The sequence below is a fragment of the Phyllostomus hastatus genome, unplaced genomic scaffold (assembly GCF_019186645.2).
Source record: "Phyllostomus hastatus isolate PE091 unplaced genomic scaffold, TTU_PhHast_1.1 phas_contig_148, whole genome shotgun sequence".
Classification (NCBI taxonomy): Eukaryota; Metazoa; Chordata; class Mammalia; order Chiroptera; family Phyllostomidae; genus Phyllostomus; species Phyllostomus hastatus.
In genome coordinates this window covers 17492413-17514347 of record NW_025333607.1, presented here as the reverse complement: position 1 = coordinate 17514347, position 21935 = coordinate 17492413, and the positions used below count along the sequence as shown (strand labels likewise).

General features: G+C 44.5%; 1 protein-coding gene across 1 annotated transcript in view; it reads right to left on the bottom strand.

The window, feature by feature from the left end:
• USH2A (usherin) overlaps window positions 1-21935 on the bottom strand; it is a 516227-nt gene that overhangs the window by 412707 nt on the left and 81585 nt on the right. Inside the window, exons 12-13 of the mRNA XM_045859450.1 lie at window positions 11351-11546; window positions 7334-7975 (exon numbers count right to left, since the gene is read on the bottom strand). Of these exons, the coding sequence (XP_045715406.1) occupies window positions 7334-7975; window positions 11351-11546 (838 nt within the window). The remainder of the gene's footprint in view (window positions 1-7333; window positions 7976-11350; window positions 11547-21935) is intronic.

Here is a 21935-nt window from a genome sequence, read left to right as displayed (position 1 = left end):
CTCGGTGTGACTATGAAAGGCGGGCTAGGACACAGCTGTGCAGCAGAGCAAGCCCTCCATCAGCTCAAGTCAAGGGTTCAAATCCCACTGCAGACTGACATAGTTGGCTGGCGGGGCGGGGGAGGTGAGCTGATGGATTCTTTGGATAGATTTCTACTGGAAAGTTGTGATTCCTAGAACTATTGAAGTGATCCCTAGAAAACCAGGCAAAGGCAATTTTTTTCAAGAAAGGAAATATAATCAAAGCATACTAAATGGCATATCTGTGAAATAGACTTATATAGTCATAATAAAATAGTCTGTGAATATTGATTTAACCAAATAAAGGGATTACTGAGGAGGGGTATAAATAGCTAAATACTCATCTTCTAAGGAAGAAGATAATAGTTTACATTTTAAAGACTGAGGCAAAAGAATAGATGTGGAAATGCACATACAAGCCAGAAGATACAACTAGAGGAGCTGGCGGGGGTCGGGAGCGCTCTGCAGGGGCCATGGAGTAGCTATTTCACAGTGTGAGCCTTTAGATCCTTTTTAAAACATTATTCTTATTTTCATTAAATCTATTGGAGTGGCACGGGTTAATAAAAATCACATAGATTGCAAGTGTACATTTCTATCACATGATACATGGTCTGTGCCCACCACCCAAAGTAAAACTTTAAAATTCTATTTGATTTTTAAAACTATCTGAATGTAAATCTTGATAAAAATACAAATTGAGTTAAGAATTAAAATACTGGAAAATCATAATCTTTTTCTTCCTACTCATGGTCTCCTCTATCTCCTTCTGTCCTCTGTCTTTTGGGGATTTACCTGGTAGCGTGTTGCATTTCTAAGAGTCATTTCTTAGTGGTCACCTGTCTAAGCACAGACATCACAAACCTGCTCTGCGAAGGTTTGTGGTGAATTGTCCTCTCACTTGGAAAGGATGCAGAATGGGGGCCATCGCTTTAAACTTGTTAAGAGTTTTAATATCTTGAGAACTAGGATTGTCTCATTCACCTGCATTGCCACAATACTAAGATAATTCTTTCTACATTGCATGCTTTCTCTAAGTGGTTGGTGTCACTGAAGACACTGACAAATAGCCGGGAGTTTGGGGAGGAAAAATGAAGCCGGAAGTGCCCTTTTGCAGAGCAGAGGTGGGGGAGGGAGGAAGGGAAGGAATGGATGAACGAATGAATGTACAGGGTCCAGCAGAAGTAAGTCCAACTTGAGTGTGGTTGGTAGGGTGACAACATGAGTGTAGCAATTCATAGTTTGAATTTGAACACTTCACCTACAATGTCATATGGTGTGCTGGAGTGTGATATGGTTATGTGACAGAGTTGCACGCCTATGATTTTGTAACAAGGAAGGGGCGTTATTTGTGCTGGATGGGGCACGTCCCAGCGGGAGCTTTCTCTTTCCAGTGCCTGAGCCCTGAAGGCACAGCTTCAAATGGGGTTTTGTGTGACATCCAGATCCCGCTGCCTCCTCTGTGTTTAAGTTGGTCCAAAGGTTTCCTGACACTTTCATCTCCACAAGAATTAACTACTCATCAATTCCTTCTGGTCTTTGGATTTCCTTGTCACGCTGACCAGTGTCCACCGAGAAGCAGGGCTCAAGTCCGCTAAGCTGGATCCCCTGTCATGCAAAACAGGACTTCAGCCCCACCCTTGACTTTGCATCGCCCCTGTGCATTTGTATCAAGGCCGGTGTCAGAGGCTCAGATAACTCAGAGCTGATTCTGGCAGAGAGGACAATTAGTGCAGCTGTTGCACAGCCGGTAAGTGCAGGTATTGCACCATCGTGATGGATTCATTGCAAAGGCAGTGTGTTGTGTGAGTTACAATCATGGAGAACGCCAGTAGGTCCCTCTTCCAGCTGTGAAACAGATGAAAAGATGGGGACAGGGCTAGAAAACTGTAGCATATTTTACTAAATTGGTAGCATTTCAAAGTAATTCTAGATGTTTTTTACATGATGCCAGAATGTATAGCCAACTTAGAAAAAAATATTTGGTCCTTTTTATTCAGAAAATCAGTTCTGAATCTCAATATTGGGTATTGTATAATAGTAAAATCAAGTGCCCCCTAATCTGGGAAAATAAAATGTATTCTTGCTGTTCTGAGATTTTTTTTCAGTTCTTAAAAGGGGATTAGGTTCAAGTCGAGAAATTCAGTATCAACTAAGTTTCAGTTATGACATGTCATTGGCTGGTATTCATCTAAAGGGTCAAACAAATACACCGTCATCTTGAATAAATGCAGCAGTTATGTCTGTGCTGCATAACAGTATAAATTCAACACTTGTTGATTACATTTTCTAGAAGCCCCAGCTGAGAAACAAAGGGAATCACCCGGCCTGGGATAAGGAAAGTCACGGTGCTCTGGAAAGGTAATGTAACAGGGTGCAGCCAAGAGGGGGCGCCCAAATAGGGATTTGGAATGGGGCCCAGAACTCAAGATGTTCAGGAAGTATTAAGATGTCCTCACCACTGCCCCCCACAGGCGTGGGTTGGAGAAAGGGACACATGGAGCAGGGCCATTGAGAGCTGTTTTGCACAGCAACAGCTTTGTAGCCAACCTCAGGTGTGGTCATTTAACATATCCATAACCTTTAACTGGTTACAGTGCCTGCGTGGGAGTTTGGAGAAGATTGGCTCCACGCCATGAGCCACACCTGCCCAGACTCAGGATGGCAGCCCAGGAAAGATGGAAGGATGTGAGTGCTGGCAGGTGTAAGTGATTGTAGGAGGAGTCGGAAATGGGGCTGCAGGGGGAGATTGGTACGGGGATTTAAACCCAGATGCGGCTGCAGCCATGTAGGGAGAACCTCACGGCTTTGGCAAAGTGGGGACCCCCGCAGCTTTAGAAGGGGGAACCACCACCCAGCTTCAGCAGAGATCCCGGCGACTCAGCTGATGGTGCCGGGAACCGAGGGAGGCCGACCAGCCGAGACGGATTACTGGGAAGAACCGGGGGCTGCCTGAGCCACGGACTTCTGTTTCTTTCCCTGAGATACGGTACCCCAGACTGGGCACAGGGGGGAAGGAAGGACTGTGTGTGTTTGTGGGTGTTTTAAGGGGCTTTGGGATTTTGATGAGGACATTAGGTCACTCCTTTAAGTTTGTACAGCATTAAATAAACATTTCCTTTCCTTTTCACGAATCTCTGGCATTGAGAGACGTCTTTCCTCTGGTGGCAGACATAACGGACCTGGGGACTTCCTTTCAGTAATAGTATATCGTCCTGGGCCCCCCTTGTTGTTCTGTAACAGTTTTTGGCGACTCCGCCGGGACGATAATTGTCCATGGCAGACCGACCCCCTCAGGTGCGAGAGAGAGAGACTTCGGGGTTTCCCCATCTCCAGAATTTCTCTGCGCTCCTCCTGAGGGCATCGGCCGCCTCTCACGCCCAGAAAGGAGAAAAGGAAACGAAACGGGGAGGGAGCAGAGACGTGAAAATGGTTTGGTTGGAAACTGGTTTCTGAGCACCGTTTTGGAACCATGGAGCTGTGGATGATGGTTGGTTAGCGGGCTGCTCCCAGGTGGCCCCTCTCTGCTCACTTACCGTTTCGGTGAGCCCAGGTGGCACTGAGGGAACCTGTCCTCAGGTGTGGGGAGGAAGCAAACCCCTGGGCTCTGTGAGCCGAGCCTGCATGTATGTTGGGGATCGGACAGCAAGCCATGTGGGTGCACCGCCATTTTGGGTAAAATGGAGGATGAGCCACGTGAGTGCCCCACCTTGGAGGACTGAGCGTGCATGGGTGTCGCCATCTTGGACGACCCGGTGTGCATGGGCGCTGCCATCTTGGACGATTCAGCGTTCATGGGCGCTGCCATCTTGGAACTGGGCAAGGTGGTGGCTAAGGGTTCTCTCCAGATTACAGGCTGTGTGTGGCTGCTGTTGTGTGGACACTGCACCAGTCAGCTTCTCTGTGCAACTGGTTCTGATAGGGACGGCTCTGATTCTGAAGGTCATGAACTGAAGTCCAAGGGTGAACATCTGACCTATAGGGTGTTTGCAAGGTCTGAGCTTCAGAAAGCTGCAGGATGTCCCTGCAAATCTAGGGACTTTGAGTGGAAGGTGCCTGCAGTGCTGGGGACTTTTGGCTGCCAGATACTGAGTTTTAGTACTGAGTTTAAGTGTAGTCCTTCCCAGTGTGGGAAAGGAATAGGGATTAAAAGATTAATGGTTGAATCTGGATGAGTAGAAATATGTATAAAGAATCTGAAAGTTTTAAACCTGGAGTAAAGGAAATTTCAACTACTTGTTTTCTGGTTTCATGGGAAAGGAGTAAGTCTCTGTATTTTGGTTTTGTTTCTGATCAGAAACCTTCTGTATTTGAAGACCTAAGAAAGGTCACCTGTAAGACCCAGGAAAGGTCACCTGTAACCGGTTGGGGAGAATGCCTTTGCCACTCGGGACCCAGGAAGGGTCATTCGGGGCTGATGAGTGCTTCAGCCAGAGGCAAAGGGGCACGTCTCTGCGAGGCATCAATGGACACATTGGGGCAAGAGAATGCCCCTACATGTGTATTGTTCTGGAACTCTGTGTTTTGGATTTTCCTCTATCTGCTCTGAACAGGAAATTGAGGATTCCAGGGAAGGTTGAAACTTCACACTCTGTAGGAAAGTTTTGAGAAGCCTGGTGGATATCAGAAGGAAAAGGATTTTCCTTCACACTTTGTATCTTTCTCCCTACCTGATCCCTCCAGAATTTGGCATTCTGAAGGAGTGAGTGATGACGTAAGGTTTCTTTGCATAAATCCAATAAGACCAGTCTCTAATAGTAGTTTTGTTAACCAAGACTTTGACTGGAACATCACGTCTGAAGGAGGCATGTATGGGTTCTGGTCATCACCAGAAAGCCCTGAGGAACTGGGATTGACTTGTGAAGCTAGTGTAAGCCCACGAGAAAAGGCTGGTACTTTGGTTGGCTGTGCGGTTCATGGCAGTCTTTCCAGAGAAGGAATGAAGGTTGCTTTCCTGAAAGGTGGCTAAAAAGGAACCTGTAGGCCCAATGGAAGCCTCAAGGAGTTGAGTGACAGCCAAAGCCAGATGGCAGATGTGTGGCTCTGCTTCTGTGCCCTGAGGGGCGGACTGAGAAGTTAGTGTAAAGGTTCCCTGTGTGAGTTCCAGCAAAGCAGACTTAAAGATCATAAGTGATCCAGGCTGCTCTTGGTGTGTTTATGCAAATGAACAGTCAAAATTAAAAAGCAGGACCCAAAGTAGTCCCTTTAATAACAATGAGGGTGATATTAAGGAGACACATTGTGGTTCAAGGAAAATCACAATGCTCAGTATTGGACATCAGAATGGCACAGCTGTGCCATTGAAAGTTTTCATTTGAAAATTGACACTGGGTTTGTAATGTCACCAAAGATGTACAGTTTACAGGTATGGAGGACCTGTCAAATTGCCATTGCTAAATGTCATTGCAGGAAGGGCCTTGCAACTGAATATCTTCCCAAAAGACAGTCTCACAGGCACAGAGACTGGTTTGGGGATTCTGTGAATTAACCTGCAAGTTCTGTTTTCATAGGGCATATGCCTATGACCTCATTACCTGAGGGATTGGTTGCAATACAGGCCTCACTTAAGGAGCCCATCTTCATCATCGCCCCCTGAGACTCAATGGTTTGTCTGAACTAAGTGGTTGGGTTGGTGAAGGGTTTGGGCGGTCTGCGGGCTTCACTTTAGAACTGATTTTCCCTTTTCTGTCTTGATGGCTTGGACCGAAAGGACCCAGATATCTAAAAGGAGGGAAATCCTAATGTATTCCCCTCAGCCCAAGTGAAGTATAGTGGGCCACAGGAGTTTTGGATAGGTGTAGCATGCCTTGTACACCTTCCTCCAGATAAGCCATTAAATCCCTGCCTTTGCCACTTAGTGGTTATGATTTAATTGTGCTTTCCAAATCTGTCACCTCCAGAATATGACCCAACGGTCATATTCTGCCAATGGTCCAGCAATGTCAGACTTTGGACACCAAGCCTGCGACTTCCTGGTGACAGCCAACTGACCGGGATTCTGTAAGGTCCTTCCCCTTACAGGAAGGACTCCCTCCGTGCTGCACCCCCATTTCAGGGCACCCCTGACCCATGGGTAGGTAGGACAATGTCCATGTCCAGCAGGACATAGTTACAAGAAGATGAGACCTTCGTCCATTGTCCTTTGTAAGATTATAAAGTAGGTGTAAATCTGAAAGGAGGGATTGTAACAGGGTGCAGCCAAGAGCGGGGCCCCAAATAGGGATTTGGAATGGGGCCCAGAACTCAAGGTGTTCAGGAAGTATTAAGATGTCCTCACCACCCCCCTTCCCAGGTGTGGGTTGGGGGATGGGACACATGGAGCAGGGCCTTGAGAGCTGTTTCTTACAGCAACAGCTTTGCAGCCAACCTCAGGTGTGGTCATTTAACATATCTATAACCTTTAACTAGTTGCATAGATATGTTAAATGGCTGTGGCCATGCTCTGAGCTAGGGGAATGGAAGTAACTTCCCCACCAAGACGTGACTGGGAGGCAGGTCCCCTGAGTTACAGCACCTGTGTGGAAGCTTGGAGAAGACTGGCTCCACACCATGGGGCTACACCTGCCCAGACTCAGGATGGCAGCCCAGGAAAGCAGGAAGGATATGAGTGCTGGCAGGTGTAACTGATTGTAGGAGGAGTCAGAAATGGGGAAGGAAGAAGAAGAGAAGATTGGTGCGGGGATTTAAACCCAGACTCGGCTGCAGCCATGTAGAGGGAACCACACAGCTTTGGCAAAGTGAAGACTCCTGCAGCCATTATGCAGAGAGGACCACGTGGCTGGGACAGTCGAGAGAGAACCTCTTGGCTTTGGCAGAGTGACGACCCCCCTCCCAGCAGCCCTGGGAGGGGGAACCACGTGGTTTTAGCTGAGTGGGGACCCCCGCAGCTTTAGAAAAGGGAACCACCACCCAGCTTTAGCAGAGATCCTGGCGACACAGCTGATGGTGCTGGGAACCGAGGGAGGCCGGCCAGCTGAGCACGGATTACTGGGAAGAACCGGGGGGCTGCCTGAGCCACGGACTTGTTTCTTTTCCTGAGATACGGTACCCCAGACTGGGCACAGGGGGAAGGAAAGACTGTGTGTGTTTTAAGGGACTTTGGGATTTTGATGAAGATATTAGGTCACTACTTTAAGTCTGTATAGCATTAAATAAACATTTCCTTTGCACGAATCTCTGGCATTGAGAGACGTCTTTCCTCTGGCGGCAGCCATAACAAACTAGGGGTTTTCTTTCGGTAGCAGTATATCCTAAGTATACCCTCAGGCCCCCCACCTTGTTGCTCTGTAACAGTAACACATGCCTTTCTTACCTGGTTGACACTGATCGCACCTCCTTCCTTGACGATCAGGCAAACATCGGCACTGGCCGCTGCCTGGGTCACAAACGGTCCCAGGTGCCGTCCCCGAGGCGTCGCACTCACACACCTGGCAGCCCTGGGAGCGGCCAGCGGTCCGATTGTACCTGTGAGGCTCACAGCGGTTGCAGCGAAGACCAGTTACTCCTAACTTGCACGGACACTGTCCTGTGGATTTGTCGCACAGCAGAGAGCCATTTACCGTCCCGGTCCGATCACAGTCACAGGGCAGGCAGAGGAAAGAGTCATTCTGCGGCCGGCGGAAGTACCCCTCCAAACACCCGTCACACCGCCGGCCTCCGACCCGGGGCTTGCAGCGGCACTGGCCCGTGCCCGCGTCGCAGACCGTCCCGGGGAGGGACCCGGCGGCGTCGCAGCGGCAGGCCTTGCAGCCGGCGGAGTCCAGGCCGTACAAGTGGTCTCCGCAGGTGTCGCACTGGAGGCCTCTAGCTCCCCCTCTGCACTCGCACTGGCCCGAGAGGGGGTCGCAGACTCGGCTCACGGAGCCGTCGGGGTGACACCGGCAGGGCTCACATCCGTCCTCGTTAAAACTCCGGAGGAATTTAAATCCAAAGTTGCAGCGATCGCATCGGAGCCCTGCAGTGTGAAAGAGGTGAGAATGATTCCGTCCCACTCCGGAGGCGGCTGCAGCATAGACAGTGGTCCCACCGACATTTAACACAGACACGAATGTCGAGCCTGGCCTCACACGTGACACCGTAGAGGGCTAATTGCTACTGAGAGGTGATGGGGACACTTAATTTGGTGGTGATCCCACTTTATTTTTGTGATGTGCTTTATTAGCTTTTATTTGTGTATTACTTAACGCAAAGAAAAATGGTTAGTGTAAATGTGACTACTGCTCATACTAGACCTCTTCTCTTGAACGAATGTTAAACATATTTCAAAACTAATAACTAAATTAAAAATATTATTTCTACTTATTTTAACATTAACAAACCATGCCCGTTTTTAAAAGAACAGTAGAGAGTGAGGTACATTTTTCAAAGCCCTATGGAAGAATTGCATATCACCACACTAGTTATTTCCCTAAGAAATCAGAATCCTCTAAAACTATGTAACAAAATGTTAAGCTGAGAACTATTTTGGTGATAACAGGATATATACTTACTCCTAAATATCACACATTTAAATAATTAATATAAATAAAACTTATCCAGAGCAATTTTTATTTCAATGCTTTTATATACTCCATATTTTATCACTTTCAATTAATATAAATTATGCTCTCCTTGGCTCATAAAGCATTCACACTGCTTGTCATATTGTATGATTCAGAACATGCCTCTTTAAACACTAAATAAATTCTACTGTTTAGATTACTTGTGGTTAAAGGAGCACCTACATACATTACATTGCACAAACAGAGAAAAAAATGTTTTATCACCTCAACTTAAATCCCTGACAACTCAGGTTAGTTTCAAAAAGAATATATTACAAGGCAAAGGAATAAAGAAAATGTTTTCTTGAAGAGGAAATGTTGAGATGCAAAATACTTCCCTTAGATAACCTTCACATATTCATGAATTTAAATAACTGTGCGGCTAAATCCATTGAAACACATTTCAAGCTTTGGTAGCAATAAAAATTAGTGCTAACATAACAGTCAAAAACCCACTCAGGAACTCACAGATGGAAAAGCAGCACCTACACTCGAAGAAAATGCATAATGTACATGTATGTAGATGAATAAAAATTCAAGAACTCCAGCGGAAGGCAAATTCTTTAGCAGTGATGGATGACCCACCTGAGGCACACCATTTGATTTCAATAAGGAAAATAAAAAAGACCACTATCGCTGCAAATTTTAAAAATAACTGTATTGTTAACAAGAATTATGACTCATTTTGAACTATTAAAATTGGTCTACATGGATTCATATCATATCAGGTTTAAAAATATGCGCGGCGCTTATTTGAATATGCCATACATATTTCTGACAGGTAATCTATTCCTAACGATACCGGGGAAGGCCTACGGGGCATCGCCTTCCGTGCAAACGCGTGCGGGCGAGCTAGCGCGCCTGGCATTCAATTCACACGCTTCCCCCTTTTTATTCTAGATGAATGGCCTACTTTAATAAAATTAGTGGCGCTAATGTATTTTCCTGGTGATAGAATCATTAGTGAGATTTAACAGTTTTGTTAACTCGAACAATTTGTTTTCTGAAGCATATACAACCTACACTTGTGTTTTCCGGGTTTTTTTTCTTACGTACAAGGTACAATTGAATAAGGTTACTTGTTAATCTCATTAGAAGAAGAAATATGTATATGCGCTGAATTTATCTTTTTATGAAACATACGGAATGTGCAGAAAACACGTCAGTTTCCTGCAGAAAACCATCTGGATCAACCGGCGAAAAAGGGAACATGGTTGGGAGCTGATAATAAATTCCAAGTAAATAGTCCATTTTGATCTTTTTTTCTTCCTTGAACTCTGGACTCTAACCATCACAAGAAAAATTTCATTGAGATGGAGAAATAACTGTTTCATTGTCTTTAAAGGCCTTTCTTTAACTTTTGTTTTCAGATTTGTGAGTTTAAAGCGTATTTCACACTGAAGAACAAAGGATGGCACACAGTTTGAACTCACGGGCCCAAGGGTTCGCCCGGCAGCTCAGAGAACACGCAAAAGTAGGCTACTCTGCACGAAGGGGTCATGCAGCTTTTCTGAAAAGTTGGTTTTTGTACGCTTGAAATGCATAAGGGCATATTACGTTAACATTTTTGATGTAATCTTTCTCTAAACCAGAGAAATGTTGTGTAACACCATCAGTGCATACCCATATTCTTTTCTGTGAAATTAAAATAAAATGCTTATCTAGCTGAATAAAATGTTTGTGTATCTATGTATATCAAAGATAAAGCATCTGTTAGTGTTATATCACAAAAATGAAAATATTACGCAGAATAAAATGTTCCTAAGTATGTGTCTGTATGTATGCGTGTGTGTGTGTGCGACTGCCGGGCACACTTCCATTATTCCTAGGTTCAGGTCAATGTTAGAAAAAACGATGGAGGCCTTGAATGACAATAGAAAGGCAAAGGTCTTTTTTAAACTTCCCCCACGAGCTGAGACGTGTTCAGTTACAATACAAGACTCCCTTCATCAGGAAACTTTCCTCTCGTAATATTCTCATATATCAAAATTTCAAAGTGCATTATGTACACAGTACATTTTGGGCACTTGATAAATTTTGTCCTTATGTGGTCGCAGTTCCCCTCAAAAATGTTGGAGGTAATAAATTGCTATAATCAAATCTAATTTCTGAAAAATACCTGTGGGAGTAACAAACAAAAAAGCACGTCTTGTATAAAAAAATGATAAATAACACCGAAGGTAGCTGTTTATTATAATCAGCTTGGCACTGAATTACAAAATTAAAATTATGTGGCCCTTTATAACTAACCCGAGCAATATACATGATCTGCGGAATTATGTTGACTTATTTTGCATTTCATAGGAACAGTTCAAAGAAATATAATAGGCAAATATGGAAAGATTTATCACAAAGGACCCTGTAGCACAGAATATTTTGAAAAAATCCATTTATTTTGGTCTATTAAGGAAACTGGCATGGAAATCATTTGCTTAGAACTCATTAAGTATAAAACATTTTGAAAAAGTGCTAATTTTCTAAAAGACACATCTATGCAGTAGGCAAATTATATTTCTCTATGACTTATTAGTATGGGACCATGTCAGTTCAAGCAACTACAGAATAAAGACACTTCTAAAGGGTCAGTTAAACGAAGCTTCCAGCTGAAGTTTGATAGAATTATTAACGTCATCATTTTTCGACAGTTAATTTCTTCCCATTTTTTTTTCCCTTTGCTAGCTTGCCTTAAGCCAGGAAATTTGCTTTACTCTTCGGCTGAGAAATCAAATAGAGGATTTCACTCCAGATGGGAACAGAGACGTGACTGTGAACTTCGGCATGACACATACCAATGACGTTGGCTTTGCACTTGCACTGGCCTGACTCTGGGTGACAGGTAATATCTCCATCCACGGTCCCGGAGGCATTGCAGATGCAGGGACTGCAGCCGTCGGGATCCGGCCCGCTCAGGTTGTAGAATCCGCTCAGGCACTCATTGCACTGTCTGCCAGTGACACGTCTCTTACAATCACACTGGCCTCCGATCTAGGCAAGACACAACGTTTTGTAGAATGATAAACGGGTCTATTTTTTAGATGACTCGCTCATTAGGTACAAGACAGGGAGGGAGGGAGAAAAAAACAAACTTTAAATGTTAAACAGACAAGAAGGTAATAAGGTATTTTTTGTTTTTTGTTTTTTTTTGCCTCCTGGCACAAAAACATGAAAAGCTTCACCGGGGTGAATATATCGAACTGGGTGAAAATAAAACCCGTGGAAGTCAACAGTATGCGGCTAAAAGGGAAACGTGGAATTAAACCGTAAGCACCGTGTAAAGAAATCAAACCGTGGTCACGTGGAGGCCAAAAATAGAAAAGAGACAGCAGTTAATTTGGTCTTTATGACGCGAACTCTCGGCTTCCCCTCATTTCCTTGTCTTGTTCATCCAAACTTGTTTTACATTAGACATACAAGGTGCTTAATTTAAAGATCTGTCTATAATAATAGTATCTCTTCAAGGTTTGAACAATGTTTAAAATAAAGGTCTTTGTTCACAGCAGCCATTTTTTGCCCACGAATACTAACACTGATAACATTTCTAACACAATCCTCCTTTTAGGAATATTTCAGCATATCCATGGTTCCTTTGTAGCGTGACTTAATCCCATTAAGTATATTACATAGTTAATATTGTGGTAAAAAAAAAGGTGAAAAAGTGACATGCTTTAGAACCCTGTCAGGCAAAAAAAAGCTAAGAAGGAGTATTTTTCTTCTTCAAGCTGCTATTTGGGAATGAAAATACATGAGATACATAATACTAATCTACTGTATACATAGGTATAATACGATGTTTGTTAAATAAAGACCGTGAAGAGCTACAACTTCTCATGAGAAACATACACATAAAACGTGAAACAACTATGAGACATTCGATGATAACTCAGGCTTTCGCAAGAGCTTTGGATCCAGACATCTGATGTCAGAGCAAGTCCCTGGCATGGCCCCCCCCCCCTTGTTTCCTTTCACCTGGATTGAACCCCGCTCTCTACACGTGGAGGCAGGGAAATGCACTGAAAGGAAGTCAGATTTACCTTTCATCTCAGGGATTTCGAAAAGACCACACGAGGTTGGGATTCAGTCACAGAGACAGGGAGAAGGGCTTTTCAATATTTAAGTAATTTTTACAAATCTATCACTGCCCCAGTTTTCCTCATCTGAGGAATAGGGCTCACTGGAGTCGTTACTGAAGTATGTAAAATAATTGATATGGAAATGTCTAAAACTCTGACAAATACAGCTTTACACGTGCACCAGATGGGGCTGCAGATATCAGTGAACCTCAATAGGAAAGGCACACATAGGTCCCAGGGGACAGGAAAGAACTGGGACTTGCCTCCTGGTACCTGGCTGTGTTTCCCACTCTGGTTCTCGCCCAGCCCCATGGGCACCAAATAGGGGCTTGATCCGGTCTGCAAAAGGAAGTGGCGGCATTTAATGGTGGGTATGTGTTACACAGAACCAGGGGAGAGAGAAAAAGGTAGAGAGAAATAAAAGGGCATTCTCTGCCCAGACTTCACCTTCCACACACATATTTTGCTACAGTCCTATCTAAACATAATGCATGCGTCACCTGGAACTTCCTTGCCTCTTCAAATGCAGATAAGCCTGCCTGTAACTCTAATTCTATTTCTGTTGAAAGGCAAAAGCGCTCCTTAAATCTACAAGAATTCTAAGTGTATTGACATTCTCATGATTGCCCTGACCATAACTTCTGCTGCTCCCACTTCAGACTCTCTTCTGCCAGCCGAGAGCTGTGCCTTGTGCCACCCAGCAGGCGAAACCCAGCCAAGGACTCCGTTTCAAGAAAAGGAGCCAGATGTATTTCCATCAGCTGGCGGTGAAACAGGACAGAGATCAGATGGGGCTGACATCCAGGACTCTGACCCCTGCCAACCAAATGAGTAAAAGTCCAGTTTAGAAGTGTTCTCCCATCCCGTTGTAGGATAGACCAGGCAACGATGCATCATCAGACGTGTGGGCAAATTTTTCAACGTGAAAAACGTGGACAAAAAAAAAAAGGAGGAAGAAGCCACCTTACAAACCACAGGGTGATGTGAGGTTTACAATAGCAGGAGCTATTTAGTCCGTTCACTGTCCGATTTGTGAAATGCCCGACTCTTCATGTTACGGAAGGAGAAACCAAAGCTTAGAAAAAGGTACTTACGGATGACCAGATGGCTAGTAAGTGGCCTAACTCCCAAATCTGGACTCATAACCATGATGCTAAATTCACTCTGCTTGTGATGAGTTACAGACCTGACAGCAATGGGACAAGGGCTGGACCCAAGGAAGGTCGTGACATGCCCCTGTGTGATGCTGGGTGCACAGCGGAAGAATCAGCCACGCCGTCAGGTTACTATTTTGTGAATTTCTCCGAATAGCACTGACGCTTGCTAACGGGGGCTGTCCATGGCCTCAGGACCGTGTTCAGGACCTCTCCATTTTGGACCATCCTGCCAAAGTCTGCTGTCCCGGGCTATGCAACAATGAAGGATACGACAGTCAACTGTGTGACAACTGAAACAACGAATTTGGCAGGGATACTAGTGTCAAGTGAAGAGAGGAAGATTCTGCAATAACTATTCTGGTCAGCTTTCTTCACTATCCTCTACACTAGGAGATGGAATTCTACCAGGGTGAATTTAAGACATCGAATCACTCTTGTATGTGTGAAAATACCACTTCTGTGCTTACGAGAATATGAAGCATGATTTAAAGGCCAATAAATAGGTGATCACAGAGGTTCTCTATGTAATAGACACTGTATTTTAAGTAATTTAAATCAACATTTAAAAAACAGCAGAAATATGTGTCTTCCTAAGCACTTTGGCTGGTGTAGAGACAACCTAACATTTACTAGATTACATCTCACAGAACTCACTGAAAGCCAGCGAGGTCATATTGATGTTGCCAAGCAAAGTCAGAATTTGAAAAGCAGGCTTAAAAGTTTAAGAACAGGCAATGTATCCTGGAAATTAAATTTGATCTGGATGGTTTTGTTTGAACAGAGAAGAAATACAAATGAGGGGGGAAATCACCCCCCAAATTCTTCTAATCAATAAGTACATTCTTTTTTTTTAAAAGATTTTATTTATTTATCTTTAGAGAAGGAAGAGAAGGAGAGAAAGAGAGAGCGAGAAACATCAATGTGCGGTTGCTGGAGGTCATGGCCTGCAACCCAGGCATGTGCCCTGACTGGGAATCGAACCTGTGACACTTTGGTTCACAGCCTGCGCTCAATCCACTGAGCTACACCAGCCAGGGCTAATAAGTACATTCTTAAGAATATGCTTTTCTTTTATACAGATGACTCTAGACTTTCCTTTCATGGAGATCCTTAAACTGCTATTCTTCCCTGTTGAGAAACTCATCCAGATTGTCGCTCGAAAAACATTGAATCATGGACAGCTACACAGTGTGCACCCGGTGAGTTGTGAAAGGTCACATTACGCGAGTGATGGTTCTCAGCGTCCACCATGTCTTCCCTCTGATCTGCCAAGGTCACCCACAGTGGCGCACAAAATCATCTCTAATGAATTCCCTCTTCTTTCTGTATATGTAATTTTCAGCTACTCCAATTCTGATGCTGCTATTTCTGTGGCACTCTAAAAGTTAGGTGGGGAGAGTGGACCACTCTGGGTCCAGAAAATAAGAGTGCACTTTCTGTAAACAAATTAAAACCAGGTAAAAGTCATTTTGCTTTTAACTGTCAGGAAGCACTAGCGATTCTAAACAATGCTCATGCTACACTACTTCTCCCCGCTAAGATGGACTTCTCCCCCCGCCTCCTCCCTACATGGGACACCACTGCCTCACTCTCATGCTCAGCAATATTCAATCGCCCCCAATTACCTACCTAACAACATCCAGGCACCCAATTCCAGTTCCACAACATGACCTCGACATGCCACACTAGCCTCCTGTGACTCCCTGCTCCAGCGAAGGCCCCCGAGCTTCTGCAGGAACAGCTGGATGGCAGTGATCTTGCTCAGGGGTTTGTGTTGCAGCTATGTCTGCTTGGCAGGCACACCATTCTTACTCGGCTCACCCACCAATTTTGAATGACTCCGGGGAGTGCCGTGCAGGGCAGAGGAGAGTAATCACGAGAGGGTGGGGGACGGGATGCCTGCCAAACAACTTCCACTGCCCATAGCATAGCAGGCTTTCTGCAAAGAATAATAGTTTTGCTGCTTCTTTCTTGACCTTGACCTTCATGCCCACCCCCCCATTCTGCAATATATTTTTCAGATTCCTATTACAAGTTTTAACAGAATTTGTAGAAAGCAAACATCCTGACCTTAAGGCAAGCATGTTTATTGTTAAATATAATGTTAGCTGAAGGTTCTTTGTATATGCCCTTTCCAGATTGAGGAAGTTCTTTGTTTCTGTTTCTGGCATGCAGAGGGTGTGTTTCATGGAAGGGTTTTGAATGTTTCTCTCAAGTTTTTCAACATCTCCTGAGATTGCTGTATGAGATTTAGTTGGTGTATTGCACGAACTGATCTTCACATGTTAAACCAGCCTTGCATTCCTGGAGTGAATACCCCTGTCAGGACGCATCATCCTTACTGTATCGTGCAGCATTCAAGTTAACATGTTAAGATACATGACATCTGTGTTGATATGAAAAATTCAAATGCATTGTTTTAAAAAAAAAGTCCGTTTATGGGATGAAGGCTAGGTAATCCGCACAAAACGAGTGGACCAGCTTCCCCCAGAAACGCCCAAGGAGAAGCAAGGTGAGAATAAGCCACCAACAGCCACAGGTCCTGCACCGTATTGGTACCTGCACAGGAGAAAACACACAGCACTCAGGGACACCTGACTTTTCAAAGACCTGAAAACGAGAGAACGCAACAAGCAGTGTGGCCGAGTGAGAGTGGGCAATCGGAAGTGGGAGGGGCTGAGGTCTGCTGGGGGCTGATCTCCCGAAACGGACTGGCCAGGGCCCCCTTCCACGGGAAGCCCCCTCTCTGGGGAGAAACCAGGGATCGCATGGGTAGAACAGACAGTTAAAACAGGATGCACTTAACGATGAAAACCCTGAAGTGCGGGTAGGCTTATCATTGGCAACAAAAAATTTTAAATCTTTACAATTGGATATAAAAATACTACTACTAAACAATATATTTCAGGAAGATTCCATTCAATTTACTGGTTCCCGAGTGTTCCTTTTATTCACGATTACACTCCCCTTTCCTGCCACAGTTCCTGGCACACGTTAGCATCCACAAAATGCTTGTTTGTTGACAGAATACATTATTTAAAATGAATTGTTATGCCACTGAAATGTGTCCAAAGATAGCATCCAAGGTTACAGGAGTTACAGAAATCACAATTTCTACTCACTTTTCAAAGAGTTAGTCAGGACTTGAATAGCTTCTTAGAGACTACACGCTCCAAATTATTCTGCATTCAAGTAAGAGGATGAATGCATCCATTGTTTTTAAAGTGTTTGCCTCAATCGAGCATGCGTGCAGGTTTTAAATACTGGAAAAAAAAACCCTGAATGTGCAAATCTACATGGAGCATATGTTTAAACATTTCAAGCTTAAATCCTTTGATTGTCTACAACCAGATCGTTCAGACCTATAGAATTAAAAGTTTCTCCCTGAAGACCGAGGCAGGGAACCCTCATGCAAAATATGTCCATTGGTGGCCCTTACGACACCAACACTCGAAAACCAGCGCTTTGAGGACTCGCCACCCACCCTTCCACTGCACTGAGTTCACTGATTCCCAAGACCTTGGTCTTGCCCTTCCTTCCCTTCTGTTCTGCATCTCTTCAAATTCTTTATAGGTCCATCACTGAGCATCAGAGGAACACGGTATTTCTGAACCGAGTCCACAGTGGAGTATTTATACAACTGAGCATCCGAGGGAAAATTCTAGAAGTAAACTGGTCTTACTATTTTTTTAAAAAGCGTTTTTATGAACTATCTGATCATTTGCAGCCTCGCTGGTGCTTCTAAAGAGGAACGCACACGCGTCTATCATCTGCCTGTCTATCCGCCCGTCACCGTCCATCTGTCTTCTGGCTGCAGTAGGTTCCCTCCGCCAGGACCCTGCTCGGCCCTGAGATGTGGGCTCTGAGAATTGCTACGTCTTCCTGGGGTAGATAAAATGATTTCCTTCCTCCAGCTCCTGCCTCTCCGGAGAAGCAAAGTCCACATTCGTGTAAGAGGCTACCTTTGTGAGGGACTCATTCCCCTTCAGAAATAAATGAATGGATCCGCAGTAGTTTCTGCCGCATATAAATGTCATGAATGGGAGAATGCCAGGTGAATAGCGTACATCATAATACTTGTTTCCATTTAAGTGTTCTGTGATAGTGCTGTTTATCATCTTGCTCAGCTGTCGAAAATATTCATGGGAGAAGAAAAGCTTCCACTTGGTGGAAAACCAAGATGTCTTTTCTTCCCCATCCTACAATGCCTGTCATTTGTCAGGCTGGTGTATTTTTACACCAAAAGGCATCTCCGAGAAATTGCCGTCCAAACTTCCCCACCACGGTCTCCAAGGAGTACGCAGAAAGACGGCATTCTGAAGCGCGCTCAGACAAAGCACTGGTGGGAACAGAACACTTTTTTTCTGAGGCTTTTGAATGGTCAAGACAGAAGGAGTATAAAGAAGTTCCCCGCCACAGGCTGTCCCCAGCAATTGTTACATATCTGAAGGGTTTGAAGAGAAAGTACTGTAATTATAACGCTAGTTCTCAAAAGGGTATAATTTCATGTTACATCACCACCACCCCCCTTTATTTGTGCTGGTTTAGGTCTAGTTCGCTCTGAGATTACCAGCCATAACTTGTAAAAGATGCATGTAATATATGTCACCATGTTAAATGAGAGCATTTCATAAATGTCATCTGAATGGCACAGCCATACAGTGTGGTCTCACTGTAATTTGCTGAAAAATTAATACCGTGGTTATTAACAAGACGGTGTTTTGACTTCATCAAAATGAAAGAACTCACGGTAGCGTTTTAAAAATATTTCCAACATGAATAAATGCATGTCCCCTGCCTATAGTTCATGTTGTATAGAAATGCACTTTGGGAAAGTTAACTCTTTCAGTTTAACAATCTTTTTAATTGTTTTATTTGGGTAAAGTTGATTAAAGCTGCCGTGAACTTACACAGTGGAATGCTGGCTACAGTGTTAGTCCACTGAACCAGTGAAGATATAAATTCCACACATGGTTAAGGTAGGAAGATGCCCATCTGAGATGATAAAGAAAATAAATAAATCAGGCTTTTAAAACATGTCTACAAAATATTTAAATTAGTTTCTGTGTAAGATAATTAGCTTCCAAAGAGTTACATGAACTCTTTATCATCACCCGAATCTTCATTTAAAACTTGTATTCATTCCAAAGAACTATTTGGCCACTCACTTATATGCACATTATTATTTGCTAAGTATTTATACATTTTTAATAGGTAGGACTAAATTAATAAGATCTGGTATAATGATCCCAAGTCAAAGAGCTATACTCCTTTTTACCATGGGATGGCATCCATTAGCCCCCAGTCTAGCAATGTGCCTGGAACATGCACTTCAGTTGGACCCAGTGACCGTGGCCTTGAGTTGGCCTTGGGCTTTGGAAAGAACACAAGTTTTGAATTTCCGTTCTGCCCCATTATCAGTGTTGTGATCCTGGAGGAGTTACCTAATTTCTCTGAGTTTCAATGTCCTTAACTATGCACTGGATACATCAATTACCAACGCACCGACTTTGGTAAGGCCGGATTTGCTGACTGGCAGGGTCTGGCATAATCCTCTGCACATGGTGAGTGTGAAACAAGAGGAATGTGGGAGACTGTCACCAACGAGTTTCTGTGCTCCTGCATTTTCAGACATTTGTCATCCCCCTGACAATCGGTGACACACTTTAAAACGTGGCACTTCCACACGGTGGCAGAACTGCGCATGGGTAGATCACGGTGGAGACCAGTCCTTCGGCCCACCAGGGATGCAGGGGAGCCTGTTGTACCTGACACTGGTTCACCCTTGACGTTTAGGAGTGTACCTGCCTCTAAAAATGATCAGTACATGTGTTTGGCAGGCCAAGGAGGGGGGGAGCAGGCTAGATTCTGTGCCAGAATAAACTGGTATCATCCAAGAGCTCATACAAAGGGTCAGTATGATGCACTGACTAGTTTTTAAACAAACTCGCTTTCTGTACCTATATCATATATATGAGGTATATTCATATCCGTATGTGTGATATATATTCATATATATGATACAGGTATAATCTATTTCCATATACATATATATCACATGGTGGTTGTACTTGCTAAATGTTTCTAATATCTTGATATTGCCTTCAAAATCTATGAGCCTTAAGCACCCTCAATGCAGTAGCACTATCTCTGCTGGCCCCCTGACCCCCAGGAGCTCCTAGAGAGGCATGCCTATTTTCTCCTTTGCCTGTCCGTGGGTCCTCTCTCTCACGTGTGCTCATGAACTAGCCTTTTCACCTTGCGTGCAAGCTGGTTCACACCCTCACCCTCAGCCCATCCCTCCTTTTCTGACCATCTGCTGCGGGTGCCTCTTCTGCTGCCCAAGGTCCACTCCAAAGCAGTCACTGTCACCCCTGCTCATGGTCTGCTGGCCCCGAGGCGCCATGAGGGACTATATCCTCACTCCACAGAAGCCACTCGGTTCTGCATGTGGACGAGAATATCACTTTTGCTCTCGGGATACCTTTTGTCGCCTTGGCATTGAGTGGAAATGGCTGGCTCCCCATCAAGATCCTTGCTCCTCTTCCACAGACTCAGTGTAGCTAGGGAGGGGTCACCCAGCCAGGAGCTGCATGTTCCAAGCGCTCTGTGGAAGGAATGTTGCCATGTGGCCAGCTCGCACCGGCAGGATGATTGCAGAAGAGGTGTGTGTCTCTTTTGGACCAAGATTCTAACAGATGGGAGTCCTCTCTCCACAGCGCCTTTTCCTTTAGGGGTAGGCAGAGCCAGTCAATGGAAGAAGGCTGTGTTCCCAAATCATCACATGGAGGACAGCCACTGGGCAACCAGAAACAGCTGCCTTGGGCAGGGGGGTTGTATCAACAAGACATTAACTCCAATATTGTTTGGACCAATAGACATTTGGGGGCCTGTTACACCTGTTTAACTTACCCTAACCACTCCTAGCTGCAATGCAATGGGCCTTGCATCATGTTATTTTACACCTATTAGTTGAGTCGACATCCAGTTGCTGCCTTACGTCCCTGCCAATGCTATTGTCATTGCTAAGTCTGGCCTTAAATGCCTGGAGTATTGCTATTTGGCCAAGTTTGTATACCCTGGTCCTTAGGATGAACTCATTCTCCAGGATGTGCCAGATGTATCCAAACACGTGGCACTCAGACTGAGCCTGGGAACCTCCACTCAGTTACAGCTCCATCCATTCCGCCTCCAAGGAGTCTGTCCCAACCTCGGTTCTTGGAAAACTCTTTACCATGAACCTTTCTATCAAGTTCAGACCCACCTTCCCGTTCTTTTCCAATGTACACCCCCGCACCTTGTGTTCTTATCCTTTGCAGCTGGCCCTCCACACCCGCAGGTTAACCAGGTTTATTCAGCTCACCAGCTGCAAGAGAAGCACTCCCACTCATCTCTCTGCAAGTCTCCGATGAGAGACCACATGACTTACGCCCAAATCGCTGTCTCTTTCTTTAAGCTATTGACTCTCCCCCATTCATCCCCTTCATTATCCTAATGCTCGCAGTCAATATCCATGCATCACACTCTTCAGGATCCAGTTCCTCATCGGCTGAAGAAACATGTACATTATCTCTATTTGTGCACTCTGATACTTGGGTCACACAACATGTAAGGAAATATATGTCTGGAAAAATCACATCGTGGCTTTTGGACACGTTGTGGTAATTAATGACAAATCCCTAGTTTTGAGCAGATGCAGGAGCATTGATGAACTGCAGGAGATGGTACATTATGCAGAGAAAGTATATCCTGCCCCATTTTCTAATGTATTTTCCTGAAAATTATCACTGTGGCGGAACAATCAATTTTCATGAGTAGGATCTTTATTCCTCGTGATTCCATCTTCCGTGGGTCAGACCTGGAAATACTTCCTTCATTGATGCCTTTCCATTTCACCTAATTCATTTCAACCCCTAGTCCCCTGCCTTATTAATCTATTTTTTAATGTCTCTTAATCATTTCTCTCTGTTCTGGCTTTGCTGTAGCAGTCTCTTCACGTCTTATTGAGCATTGCAATCAACCATCCCTCTTTCTCTTACACAATTACAACTGTACCTCCAGTTTTCAGCCACCTTTCAGAGGCCCTTATTTACTGTTTTCTCTTCCCACTTTTTTAAGAAAAATGGCTTAGATTAGATCCCCTAATT